A 15,017-nucleotide genomic window follows, 5' to 3' on the forward strand; every position below is an offset into this window, starting at 1 on the left:
CCAATGGGGACTACACCTGTAAAGACAGACTACATCTCCACTGGTTAACCTTTGAGGGCGATGCTGGATCAATCCACCAGCCCGTCAGGCCTCTAATCTCAGCCATTACCCAAGCTTGGCTCCAAGGCCACTTTCAGCCCACAACAGGAACCCACTGTCCCAGCCCAAGGAGCCTAGCAGTCACGTGATGTGGGGAGGTGGGACATGGATCTAGCTAAGAGGAATCTTGGCAAAAGGCATAACATGCTGACCACACCACCTGCGTTGCGTGCGTGAACATGGGGAAATAAATGTACACATAGATGTTATTCAATCATTGCATCCACACTCCTTGTGCACATCAATGAGTGTCTGAGTAGCCAGCCGCTAAAATAGAACTTGTTTCTGTTTGTGACGCATGATGCACTGCAAGTCCCGCCTCTCCCATCTCCTCATTGGTTTTTAGGAGCATATACCCACATGGGTGATTGAAAGATGAAATGAGGTCCACACTCCAGTCCAGTTGGTAGTGGTAATGCACCTTAAAGTTGGTTGCCAACCGCCACATACAGTCCAAAGAAGCAGAAGAAGCCTGAAGGAGGAGAGATTACTAGAAACTAACTCTGTTAACCATTTTATCTGTGTATTAATTGTCGGATTAGATGACCTTGTGCATTTCAGGTAAAATAACAACCTAATATTTATATCCCAGGACAAATTAGCTAGCAACAGCAAGCTAGCTAGCTAAACTGCCATACATGTTTAATGCTTTTTGACCTGTCCAGAAATTAATATAGTTGGTTCAGGGTTCGTTTTGATATTTCAACCTGCATGTCCTGATGGTGTCTGGTGTGGGTGGACAAAATCAACATGCACGCGATGGCGCACGCCTGGTGTAATCAGCATGTAACACTATAATACGGCAGCCTTTCTACATGCCCCCCACCATCAACCCTGTTATTTGGATATCCAAAGGGAGGAAGGGTCGCATCTCCTGAGACACACTTCCTCTGAGTACCAGTCAGTCCCAAACGTTCTAAAGAGAATTAGGCCATAGTGCTGGTTCTGTTCAGTTGACCAATTAACAACTAGAACATAAGAACTGGCTATTAGAACTACACGTGTACTACATTGAACATGTCCCAAATTGACTTGAATTAGAAAAAGTCAAGTCACGGTTGTTGCTAAATCAACAATTCAAGTAACAGGGCGATTATATAAAAAAGAGATGAATCAATGCAAAAATGTACCTACATGTGTATACAGTTGAACAAAGTTATTGGGTTGATCAAGGGAACAGTTGGTTTTATATTTCAGTGGACAACAATGGGGGTCTGTTTTAATGGCAGAGGTAATTACTTTTGTTATGAAAGATATATTTATCCAGTTTATCAGGAAGAATTTATTAAACCAATAAGTCTCTGAGCCTCGAGATATTAATGACAGCGTAAAACAGTCCTTCGGCTGGTGTTGACCTGGGCTGTGACTGATGTGAATTAGCAAGCTCAGCAGGAATGCAATCACCCAATACTGGAGAAGAGGGCTGAATTAACAGTGGCTCTCTGGACACCATTGGGTTTAATGTACTATTCTAGTTGGCAGACAGAGGGACTAAACAGCAGTGCGTCCCACCTAAGAACAGCCCTTAGCCGTGGTATATTGGCCATATACCACACTCCCAAGTGCCTCAGGCTCCCGAGTGGCACAGCGGTCTAAGGCACTGCATCTCAGTGCAAGAGGCGACACTACAGTCCCTGGTTAGAATCCAGGTTGAATCACTTCCGGTTGTGATTGGGAGTCCCATAGGGCGGTGCACAATTGGTCCGGGTTTGTCTGGGGTAGACCAGACAAATAAAGGATACAAATAAAAATAGCTTCATTATAAACTGAGTGGTTTGAGCCCTGAATGCTGATTGGCTGAAAGCCCTGGTATATCAGACCATATACCAAGGTTATGACCCCAACATTTTTTTTTACTGTTCTAATTACTTTGGTAACCATTTTATAATAGCAAAAGTCACATCGGGGGGTTGTGTTATATGGCCAATATACCATGGCTAAGGGCTGTTCTTAATAATCCCGTCCTCAGAAACACCACTGCTGCGCTTTTCACCTCTACTGTCTGTCAGCGAACAGGAAATGAGATCAGAATGCAGAAGGCTGCTCTTTTTCATTTCATAAGAAGAGTGGCTGTACCCTCCACTGTCAGAAGGGTGGCAGTGCCCTCCACTGTCAGAAGGGTGGCAGTGCCCTCCACTGTCAGAAGGGTGGCAGTGCCCTCCACTGTCAGAAGGGTGGCAGTGCCCTCCACTGTCAGAAGGGTGGCAGTGCCCTCCACTGTCAGAAGGGTGGCAGTGCCCTCCACTGTCAGAAGGGTGGCTGTGGCCTCCATTGTCAGAAGGGTGGCTGTGGCCTCCACTGTCAGAAGGGTGGCTGTGGCCTCCATTGTCAGAAGGGTGGCTGTGGCCTCCACTGTCAGAAGGGTGGCAGTGCCCTCCACTGTCAGAAGGGTGGCTGTGGCCTCCACTGTCAGAAGGGTGGCTGTGGCCTCCACTGTCAGAAGGGTGGCTGTGGCCTCCACTGTCAGAAGGGTGGCTGTGCCCTCCACTGTCAGAAGGGTGGCTGTGGCCTCCACTGTCAGAAGGGTGGCTGTGGCCTCCACTGTCAGAAGGGTGGCAGTGCCCTCCACTGTCAGAAGGGTGGCAGTGCCCTCCACTGTCAGAAGGGTGGCTGTGCCCTCCACTGTCAGAAGGGTGGCAGTGCCCTCCACTGTCAGAAGGGTGGCTGTGGCCTCCACTGTCAGAAGGGTGGCTGTGGCCTCCACTGTCAGAAGGGTGGCTGTGCCCTCCACTGTCAGAAGGGTGGCTGTGGCCTCCACTGTCAGAAGGGTGGCAGTGCCCTCCACTGTCAGAAGGGTGGCTGTGCCCTCCACTGTCAGAAGGGTGGCTGTGCCCTCCACTGTCAGAAGGGTGGCTGTGCCCTCCACTGTCAGAAGGGTGGCTGTGGCCTCCACTGTCAGAAGGGTGGCTGAGGCCTCCACTGTCAGAAGGGTGGCTGAGGCCTCCACTGTCAGAAGGGTGGCTGTGCCCTCCACTGTCAGAAGGGTGGCAGTGCCCTCCACTGTCAGAAGGGTGGCTGTGGCCTCCACTGTCAGAAGGGTGGCTGTGGCCTCCACTGTCAGAAGGGTGGCAGTGCCCTCCACTGTCAGTAGGGTGGCAGTGCCCTCCACTGTCAGTAGGGTGGCAGTGCCCTCCACTGTCAGAAGGGTGGCAGTGCCCTCCACTGTCAGAAGGGTGGCTGTGGCCTCCACTGTCAGAAGGGTGGCAATGCCCTCCACTGTCAGAAGGGTGGCTGTGCCCTCCACTGTCAGTAGGGTGGCTGAGGCCTCCACTGTCAGAAGGGTGGCTGAGGCCTCCACTGTCAGAAGGGTGGCTGTGCCCTCCACTGTCAGAAGGGTGGCTGTGCTCTTAACTGTTGATCTCCGAGCTGAGAGGTTAGACTAGAGGTAGAGGTTACAGCTCATGTCAGGGGGATTCATGGAAGGCAAGATGGTTGAGCAACCTGACCCGTTTTCTCTTCCCTAACTAGGCTTAATCTAGTATATCCGGCTGCATATTGAATTTTGAGATTGCTGAAATGCCAATATGTTTGGCAATGACAAGGAGTGGCAAGGAGTGGAATGTTAGCTACAGAGACTGGTACTCAGATTACTCTTCACCACTATCCAGATCTGTCCACAGTCTCACTCTCAGCAAGATCCATCAGTTAGAGACGGCCTGACTCAGGGTTTGTTTGAATAAATTGAATGCTCATATTGGAATTTTTATTTTATTTTATTCCTGTTTGTATCTCTATCTCTAATGTTAATGTGTTTTAGTAATATGTTCACCTGTAAGGAAGAAACCTAGCTAGGGAGTAGCTGAGCTCAATTGGTAGGGGCTGGGGTTATCCCACAAGTCCTGCCCCTTCCCAAAATGGGGGGATGAGAGGGTATAAAACATATAGTGGTGCCCAGTCAAGCTTAAGGAAGTCTAAAACCCTGTGTGCTACAGTTACCTGCTGTGGTGGTTCATTTCTTTACTATCAAATGAGGAGAGACAAACTTATCACACAAGTCAGAGTTATACTTAAACTAAATCTTTAATCACTTATTAATAAGGGAGCAGGTCAATACAAAGCACACATATAAAGTGAATCGATTGAGTACTCTACGATAATGATGGCTGGTCATGGCTGGTCGACAATTCATGCTCAAATGATTCCTTGAGAGCCCCGAGAAAAAAGTACAAAGGTATTTTATAGCCAAGATACACCCCTTTCAACCTACATGACGAACAACAGATATATAGAATGGGTCACAAGGTTAAGATTTGTATGAAAGATACCTATAATACATAGCAGACAGTATCTGCTGTGTCAACAGTTCTCATTGTGTAGAGACCAGTGTCTGGCCCCGTATAGAACAGAAGCATTAACTCATGCTCTGGAATGCTCTTTAGGTTTTATCACCCAAAAGACATGGTAAATCTCCTGTCAGTGTTATCTCCCAGAGGCCCATCCTCAGTAGAACACACACACAATAGTTAACAATACTCTATTCTGTTGCATAAAACAACCATTTGATGCAATAAAAGTATTATAACATAATCTTTCAATTTTTTCACCATACTGCTCTATATTTCTGCTCCTGTGTTTCCCACATAGACCTTTACAAAACATGTTGCCACGGTGAGTAAACAATGAAGAGCTGCAAATGTTGCGTATAATGAATCCTGTAATTGGTCATCTTGGTAATGAAAGATTGTATCTTGGTCCAGGCGTATTGTTTTGTTTTGTTCAAAGCGTGAGATTTTGGTTAGGCCTTGAATATGATTATTGTTCTGTAATGCTGATGTAATTGATCAATTTATGATTTGCCTCTCTGGGTTGGTATCCATCCACACAATGAACAATTTACTAGTAATGCATTGACATTTCATATGATCGAGGTAGTTGGTTTTCAAGCGCTTGAGAAATAATTTATATAACCTAAATACATTTTTGCCGTTGGTATTGTTGTTGAAGAATACATAATATCTGATAAAATAGATGACACTGATTCTCAGTTATGGTCTTGGCTTTATTGGGCACTCTTTCTTGATTCTTCCTCTTAATGTAACACAATTGATACGATTTCTTTGGAATACTGCTCCCTAGTGACATCTCATATGTTTGCACTGAGGAAATAAATATGACATGCATGTACTGTAGGTTTATGGCAAATGTATCAATCCACAAAGAAACTTCACCTCCATCTGCAAAACTGTATTTCAACTTAAATCATACACTTCAGATTGGAGAAGGAATATAATTGATCCTTGATATTAAACGGTTGATATACACTTATGCATCCCTCCATATTTTGATATACATCTTCTTTATCTGCAGAAATATTTGTAATTACTTCTGTGGTTGTCTTTTTGGTAACAACAATTTCAACTGCTCCCGTGGAAGGTATGGAAGTAGCTCATTGAATTAAAGTTGTATTAGTATTCATTGTGATATTTGAACAGATAATCAACTAAATACTTTCTTTCTTTAGAGAAAAAGCCGGAGAAGATAGAGATTGAGGTAGAGGAGGGTGAAGTGGAACTCTCAGAAGAAGGTGTATGAGATGGGAAGGGAGGGAGGGAGGGAGAAGGAGGGGAAGGCAGAGAGTCATGTGTCAGGATACCATAGGACCAGCCAGTGCTGGTGAGACGAGGACAATGCTATGCTAAATGTGACATTTTAATGCTATTAACAAACTAAAATGGTGCCCTCAATAATCCCAACTACAAACAAAAGATAAAAGTGAAAATCTGAATATGATAAAGTTACAAAACAGGACATACGAGTACATTTAAAGTAAATTATCAAATATTGTTGGTAAAAAAAACTATCATTAATCACATTCCTCTCCAATAGAGTATTATACCAGAATGTTTCTTTTTTTTATTGATAAAGACGTAATCATATGAGTCCCTATGTGGTGAAGGGCTAACTATGAGCATCTGACCAATCAGAGAATGCGTGATCGGTGCATGGACAGAGTGTGGGGTGCATGGAGAGAGTCTGATTGGCTGAAGCCACGAGCTGTGGGTGATCGATATCGCTCATGTGAGGAGCAGTGATGCCAATTTAGCAATTTTGTTGCTAAATTGCTAAACATAGCAAAACGACATAATCTGTATCAGTAGCTATAGTTAGCTAGCTAACTATCTAGCTAGCTGTCATTATCTAAAATAGTTATTATTTGATTAATGGTGGTCGGACCCATCTATGTGACGCTAGCTAATAAAAGGATTAGCCACAATAGTGGAATTTACGGTTAGCCTTCAGAATAAAGGTCTGTAATTGACAGTGATTCAAATGAATACAAATAGTGGAATTATGCCTTAATTTAATAGATCATGCTAAATGAGGTTGGAATGTTGTTATATAAAATTAACAAAAGACTATAATTTGTTAATTTCACAAAAATCGGTTGAAATCACACTGGATGTATAACACGTAAGAATTGCGTTTGTGGGATACTTATGTCACTGTACAGCCTTACCTATGGATTTTGGATCAATGACATGGGGTATCAGTCTACTCAGTGGCACCCAGAGAACATTAGCATCGTAGCTCTTATTGTGGGATTCTGAAACCACTGTGAATTGAGCCACATTTATTGTACCAGTCAACCTACTATGTGTATTGAACACTATTCCAGAGGAAAAACAATACAACATGGATGTTCTGGAGCCTGATAACTCTGAGGAGGACTTTGGGAAAAAAGTACTTGGGTACTGAGTAGACTGATACCCCATTTCATTGATCCCAAATCCTTAGGTAAAGCTGTACATTGCAATATGAATGTCAATAAGCACAATAGGCTGACTGGGGAGGTGTTTTCACGTAGTCACAGTCCCACGATAAGAGCTACGACGCTAATATTTGTGTAAACTTTTCACAGTTGTGTTCTGTGGGTGTCACCGAGTAGACAGATAACCCATTTCATTGCTCCACATTCCAACCTTGTTTAACATTGTCTAGTCTAAATATGGCATGATTACACCAATTGTAACCTTCTGCGTCACTTTCAAAGAGGGTCTTTTATTTTGAATGCGAACCGAAAATTCCACCAATGTGGCTAATCCTTATTGTGGCTAGCTTCACAACACATAACCCGGTCCGGTCGAGCCTCACTAGCCAGATGAAGTTAGCTGGCTGTTTATAACGTTAGTTTTGGGCAACAGGGTTGAGTAGCTGGCTGGCTAGTTATTTTCATGAATTGAAGTTCAATTGCAATAGGCGAACAGCAAGTGGCTACCTAGCGAATACTTACTCACATTGATTCCTAAATCATTGCTAAGAATATTCGAAATGACCAGTCATTAACTGGTCATTGTTTTCAGGGTGGTTGCATTGTTGATAGCTAGGTACCAAGCTAAAGCTAGCTAGCTACCCCAGAAATTGCTAATAACATCTGTATGAAAGATATTTGCTTTTTTTTTTTAAATATATAATGCTTGTTTGATCCTGATTTTATATCAAAGCTTACACCGACGTTTTCCCATTCGGTCGAACAAATAATGGCTTATTACCAACGCGGTATTGTAAACGCATCGTTCGTGGTCGGTGTATGCTTTTCGCAGACTTTTTTTAACAGCTTTGACAGAGAGTAATGGTGGCGCTTGGCTTGCACGTGCAAATTCAGCACACACAACATTCTATAATATCATTGTGTTATTTGACGTGCAAATTTAAAGCTTATTTGACGTGTATCTTTTTTGACACTCAAAGACCCAAAAGGCGTTCCATACTGGAGAGGCAATATAGTCACACCCGATGGTCACAGTCAAACAATAGACTGTCCCGTGTTCTCCATGGCAACCTGTTGGAGAGGGCTCCCCAGACAGGAGGAAGCCCTGGATCTGGTCTTCTGTTGCATAAGTCCAAGAAGACTGTATATTCTGCTCAATATGGGCAACATGAGCTTCCTGTACTCCATATGACAATTGTGGCGATGTCCACTGCGCTGCAACTCCCTGATATCCAAACGTAGAAGAATAATCCACATGCTGGGTTGTTGGGGATGCAGCCCCACCTGGTGCTGAGCAGTATCCCACAGATGTAGGACAGGGTCCATGCTGCATCGTAGGCAGGCGTGGTTCCCGTAGGCTCCAGAGAGGGGGTATAATCCACATCGTAGTAGTTCACTGGATACCCCAGAGCCATACTCCACTGCACTGCAGGGGGGCAGTGTGGAAAATACCCTGTGTGGTCTCTGTGGGCCTCCATACTGAAGTGGTGTCAGCAAAGTCACAAATTTGTCTCGAAGGACCATGAAAGAGAGCGACCCGGCTCTACGTATTTTACTGGTTTGTGACTCACTGACACCTAATAATTCCCACCTCAAAGTTGTATCTCAAACAGACCGTTTCCTCATTGAACATGTTGTCATGTTGGCTCATTGGCTGAGCTGGCCAATCAGCAGTCTACTCACATGAATATTTTTACTGACCGGAATACACCCACACCATTCTATTGCAGGGGTGCGTACACCCACACTGATCCAGCACAGAACAGCTGCTTTTTAACATACTTAATTAAAACAATTTCGAAGGGAAATTATTTCACTTTGAGACATTTTATTTGAGGCTTTCTTCCATCAAAAACAGATCTTACATTGTGAGTTAAACTCACTGCAGAAGTTTGTAATGTTTCAGTCTTACAATACAGGATATATATTTGTAAGTGAATGTATTGAAAGGTTTTTAATGGACTGTTAAATAAGGTTGTCTAGACTTCAAGGCTGGTTTCCTGTAGGTATAAGCGCTCAGCCTGACACCTCGTTAAGGTGCTAAGGGAGGATTTCCTTTATAACACTCAATACAAATACAATTTGTACATTTGAAAAATATTTTCTAGGAACCCATTCACTTCCTTTACTGGTTTGGTAATAGTATTGGCTGTCAATTGGTAGTGTATCAGGTTACATATGGACATTATGTGTAGGCTGAATCTTTATTTTATTTATTTCACCTTTATTTAACCAGTTAGCCTAGTTGAGAACAAGTTTTAATTTGCAACTGTGACCTGGCCAAGATAAAGCAAAGCAGTTCGACAGATACAACAACACAGAGTTACACATGGAATAAACAAACATACAATCAATAATACAGTAGAAAAATCTATATACAGCATGTGCAAAGGAGGTAGGATAAGAGAGGTAAGACAATAAATAGACTATGGTGGCAAATTAATTACAATATAGCAATTAAACACTGGAATGGTAGGATGTGTAGAAGATGAATGTGCAAGTAGAGATACTAGGGTGCAAAGGAGCAAGATAAATAAATACAGTATGAGGATGAGTTAGATTGGATGGACTATTTACAGATGAGCTATGTACAGGACCAGTGATCTGTGAGCTGCTCTGACAGCTGGTGCTTAAAGCTAGTGAGGGCGATATGAGTCTCCAGCTTTAGTGATTTTTGCAGTTCGTTAGTCATTGGCAGCAGAGAACTAGAAGGAAAGGCGGCCGATGAGAAATTAGCTTTGGGGGTGACCAGTGAAATATACCTGCTGGAGCGCGTGCTGCAGGTGGGTGCTGCTATGGTGACCAGTGAGCTGAGATAAGGCGGGGTTTTACCTAGCAACGACTTATAGATGACCTGGAGCCAGTGGGTTTGGCCTCGGATATGAAGCAAGGGCCAGCCAACGAGAGCATACAGGTCGCAGTGGTGGGTAGTATATGGGGCTTTGGTGACAAAACGGATGGCACTTAGTTAAATAAAGGTCAAATTTTAAAAAGCATAACTTTGGTATCAGAAGGAAGTAATGGCATTAGGCCATACCATTGCATTCTCATATTAAATATCTGGCAGATGGGCTGCGTTAACACAATAGAAAAACAAATCTCACTAATTGTTCTTTTGGCTGATCAGATCAGTTCTTTTGACAATAATTGGATCAGAATTGGGCTTCCTGTGTAAACGTAGCCATGGTAGCACTGAATGGCCTGAGGTGTTTCTGTCTGCTTCAGGTGGTGGAGGAGGTGGTGAAAGACATGGTAGTGTAGGAGGAGGAGGTTGTGCAGGTGGAGGAAGTGGTGGAGAAGAAGGAGGTGGTGAAGGAGGAAGAGGAGGAGTTGGTAGAGGAGGAGGTGGTGATGGATGACGTGGTATAAGAGGAAGTGGTGATGGTGGTGTAAGAGAAGGTGATAGAGGAGGTGGTGGAGGATATTCTCATGCTTCACCCTCTGACACCAACTCTCATGGTAAAGCCTTGTTCTGTCATCTGCTGACTATCACCATGTTATTACCACTTTATTCTAGGCTGTCATGTTAAGTGCTACGAGGAGTTTCATTTAAACAATCTGTTTTTACTGACCTCTTAACATCCCCTGTCTTTCCGATGCTTCTTTGCCAGGACATGCAGGTTCCTCTTTAGATACCAGTATTTTAGGTAAAGTTACTTATTTATATTTCGAATTATCACACAATTAGCTTAATTAATCAAGACGTATAATGATTGAAGTGATGTGTCTATTGAATCTAATAAAGTGCTTTGTCTTATCTACTGGAATTTATAAAGCTGTCTTGCATTAACTTCCGCTACCCGACCCAGTCTCAGGGATGGCTAACTCTGGAGATCTCCACTGAGTTAGGTAAATCAGATTTTCACTAAATCAGCTTTTCACTTTCATAAATACACCCAGTCACTACAAAGATACAGGCTTCCTTCCTAACTCAGTTGCTGGAGAGGAAGGAAACCGCTCAGGGAGTTTAAAGGCTGTGATATGAGAAAACTGAGGATGGATCAACAACATTGTAGTTACTCCACAATACTAGCCTACATGACAGTGAAAAGAAGGACTCCTGTACATAATAAAAAATATTCCAAAACATGTATCTTGTTTGCAACAAGGCACTAAAGTAAAACTGCAAAAAATACAAAGTGTTATATTTGGGGTCAATCCAACATCACTGAGTACCACTCTTCATATTTTCAAGCATGGTGGTGGCTGCATCATGTTATGGGTATGCTTTTCATCGGCGAGGACTAGGGAGGTTTTTGGATAAAAAGAAAGGAATAGAGCTAAGCACAGGCAAAATCTTAGAGAAAAACATGGTTCAGTCTGCTTTCTAACATACACTGGGAGTCTCACGTTCGTCATAACGATGAGACCAAGGCGCAGCGTGATTTGAATACATTCTTCTTTAATAAACAAATAAACACTAAACAAACTAACAAAACAACAAAACTAACGTGAAGCTATTTAAACCGAGTGCTGACATGCAACTACACATAGACAACTACCCACAAATACAGGTGGGAAAAGGCAACCTAAGTATGGTTCTCAATCAGAGACAATGATAGACAGCTGCCTCTGATTGAGAACCACACCCGGCCAAACACACAGAAATACAAATCATAGAAAAAGGAACATAGAATGCCCACCCAAATCACACCCTGACCAAACCAAAATAGAGACATAAAAAGCTCTCTACGGTCAGGGCGTGACAGGGAGACAAATTCACCTTTCAGCAGGACAATAACGAAGGCCAAAATTTGGAGTCCAATATACACTGGAGTTGCTTACCAATACAACATTGAATGTGCCTGACTGTCCGAGTTACAGTTTTGACTTAAATCTAATTGAAAATCTATGGCAAGATCTGAAAGTGGTTGTCTAGCAATGCTCAACAACCATTTTGACAGAGCTTGACATTTTTTGAAAAGATTAATGGGCAAATGTTGCTCAATCCAGGTGTGTAAACATCTAATCGCTGCCAAAGGTGCTTCTACAAATTATTTACTCAGGGCTGTGAATACTTATGTAAATGAGATATTTCTGCATTTAATTTTTATTTCTGCATTTAATTTTCAATAAATTTGCAAAGATTTCTAAAAACATGTTTTCACTTTGTCATTATGGGATATTGTGTGTAGATGGGTGAAATGTAAAAAATATATATATTTTGAATTCAGGCTGTAACACAACAAAATGTGTAATAAGTCAGCTGTGTGTACGGCTGCATTCATATAGGCTTTGTAATAGGTGAATTACCTTATCTATATTGTAGCCAATATTCATTACCAAAACAGCCTTGCTTTAGTGTATAGGGCACTGTCCATTCTGCTGATACAGCACAGTAAAGATATGCAAAAGAAATTGTGCCAACTTGTCACTTCAAAAGCACTCAGTCAATGGTCTCGGAGTTTCGGCATTTGAACTTGAACTTGGTCTGTTGTGGTATAGCATGATATAAGCATAATTAAATATAAATCCAAAGCAAGAACCCCCCAAAATTGTGCTGCATCACCGATTTCAACTGCCCCCTGAGTCACTTTATCCTGGCGGTTGATCTGCTATGGATCCCACAGGTGTAAGTTCTCACCTGGACTATACAGGTGAGTGTCCTCACCTGGACTACACAGGTGAGTTTTCTCACCTGGACTACACAGGTGAGTGTCCAGGTGAGGGTGCTATGTTTCACACCTGTCTGGTATATTCACTTGCTTCTCCATTTCTTCATTTGATTCCGTATTCTCATTCAGGTGACAAAGTACCTCCTGGATGGTGGCGCCGGTAGTGTGGGAGATGGACGCGGACATTGAGTAGGCGTTACGTGCAGAGCCCGCTCCCGTCCAGTGTCCCGCTGGGCGTCTGTACGTCCCGTCTGCTGTTCGTGACCGGTTGATCTATTGGGCCCACACGTCACCCTCCTCTGGTCATCCTGGGATCAGTCGGACAGTGCGCTGTTTGAGCGGGAGGTACTGGTGGCCTACCTTGGCTAAGGACGCGAGGGTTTATGTTTCCTCCTGCTCGGTGTGCGCCCAGTGTAAGGCTCCTATGCACCTGCCCAGAGGGAAGCTACACCCCTTACCCGTTCCACAACGGCCTTGGTCGCACCTGTCGGTGGATTTTCTTACCGATCTTCCCCCCTTACAGGGTAACACGGTGATCCGGGTCGTTGTGGATCGGTTCTCTAAGTCCTGTCGTCTCCTCCCTCTGCCCGGTCTCCCTACGGCCCTACAGACTGCGGAGGCCTTGTTTACACACGTCTTCCGGCACTACGGGGTGCCTGAGGATATAGTGTCTGATCGAGGTCCCCAGTTCACGTCTAGGGTCTGGAAGGCGTTCATGGAACGTCTGGGGGTCTCGATCAGCCTTACTTCAGGGTTTCACCCCGAGAGTAATGGGCAGGTGGCCTAAATCAGCCATATCGATGGCCATCATAGGTCATACCAGTATGTAAGATTAGCTCAGTCACAAATTTCTCAGCTTCTGAGTATCACAGAAACACAACACTTTGATTGAATAACAGACAAAGGTTCATAACAAGTGGCTATGGATGAAATTGATCAAAATATTTGTTAAAAACATACAACAACATTTTGTTTGAAACATCACATTTGACTATAATTGTGTGAGATTTTTTAAAGAATATATGATATTTTGAGGAATTTAAACAATTTACCATTTATTTTGGGTCTAAAATTACCCTGTTGGTGCTTTTAGGGTTAAAAAACAGTCCAGGGATGAAAATGACCAGAATGTCCAGCTGTCAGAGTAATGTGTCCTAGCATTTCCCAGATGTTAGCCATCACCACTCACAGTTTTTCTTCCTCCCTTCCCAGCTGGTGAACATGGCCTCGTCTTTCATCACTACAACATGGCAGGTGGGTCCTACCTACAGATTTAGGATCTTAATTTGGCCTATATTGTCACAGCAAAAATAATCCTGCAGCAACAGGATTTGAATTTTTAGTCCATAATGTTGCTTGATCGGTGGTTAGGCTATTAGCTGGCCAAAAGTAGGCTACATTTAAAGTGAAATAGTGTTAATATAACCGTGTTTTAGTGTGTTTATGTAAAACACAAAGCTCATCGGGATTTCCCACGGTGCAGGAAAATGATCAGCAACAAAAGAGTGATCAAATTAAGATCTGTAGGGTTGCAAAATCACGGCAAATTTCCCAAAATCCCCTGGTCTTCCTGATTCTGGGAATCTTCGAATAGGGGTTTCTGGATAAACGGAATTTGGGGAACGTTACCGGAATTTTGTAACCCTAGTCCTACAATAATGGAATCAATGATCCATTTTAATTTGACAAATTAAACATTTCTGAAGGTGTCCTAGGGATTAGAGGGATCACTTCTTTACAATGTACTGTAGTTGTACCATTTTGCAAAATACAACATTGTTTAGGCTATATTTAATTTACCACTATGTTCATTTCACGACTCCATTTGTGAAGCGACGATGATGCGGCACAGTTTGGGGGTTCGCGCAGTAGGTTACGCTAATTTTGCGGTATATCAGTTTTTAGAGCATAATTATGACTTTCACACTATGGGCCCTCAAACAGATACCAAAGGTAAGCCACCGCCTTGAAACCTTGAGATTACAGTGAGCTTTTAGCAAAAGGCAGAGACTGTGGATCCGTCGGTAACCACTTCCCTCCACCCCCATCTCACACCCCCACCCTTGGAGCTCCTGGAAATATCTGTATCATGTATTTCTTTACCTCTACTTTATGCAAAACATTTTGTGGTCACTAAGGGATTTTCAAGGTGAATAAAAGAAAAGTTGCAAATAGTAAATAAAAATGAATCTGGTTTAATACAATTAAACCAATGTGGTTTATTACAAGTTGCAACAGGGAGACAACGTCCAGCATGAGAAAAGGTCTAACTGGCCTTCTCTAAGCAGGCTCTTATATTTTAATATTCCATCAACACCCACCGTCTTGTAGGAAGTCACAACATCAGCTGCTACAGAATTACACAGGGTCACAGAATATAATAACAATCAGTATCCTTGGTTCTTGTTCCTGCAGTCTGGCGTCAACCACTATCAACAGACATGAGAACAATCCATAACATTCAGTATCAAATCTAGTGACCATCAACCCATACACAAACGAGTGTCTCAAAGTAATTTGGAAATCATGTGTATTACAGAAAGGGGAATCTATAAAACTAAATAAAGCGAGTCTCGCACTCTATATATAAACTG

At 43.0% G+C, this 15,017-nt stretch overlaps 1 protein-coding gene across 1 annotated transcript; it reads right to left on the minus strand.

Annotated features, from left to right (window-relative positions):
* Positions 1-2,149: 2,149 nt before the first annotated feature.
* On the minus strand, positions 2,150-8,286 carry LOC139554346 (streptococcal hemagglutinin-like). Its single transcript, XM_071367099.1, has 2 exons — positions 7,992-8,286; positions 2,150-3,465 (listed from the first exon to the last, which is right to left on the minus strand). Exons 1-2 carry the CDS (start codon positions 8,284-8,286, stop codon positions 2,150-2,152), a joined length of 1,611 nt encoding a protein of 536 aa, XP_071223200.1.
* Positions 8,287-15,017: the final 6,731 nt, after the last annotated feature.

This window comes from Salvelinus alpinus, chromosome 26 (assembly GCF_045679555.1).
Source record: "Salvelinus alpinus chromosome 26, SLU_Salpinus.1, whole genome shotgun sequence".
Lineage (NCBI taxonomy): Eukaryota > Metazoa > Chordata > Actinopteri > Salmoniformes > Salmonidae > Salvelinus > Salvelinus alpinus.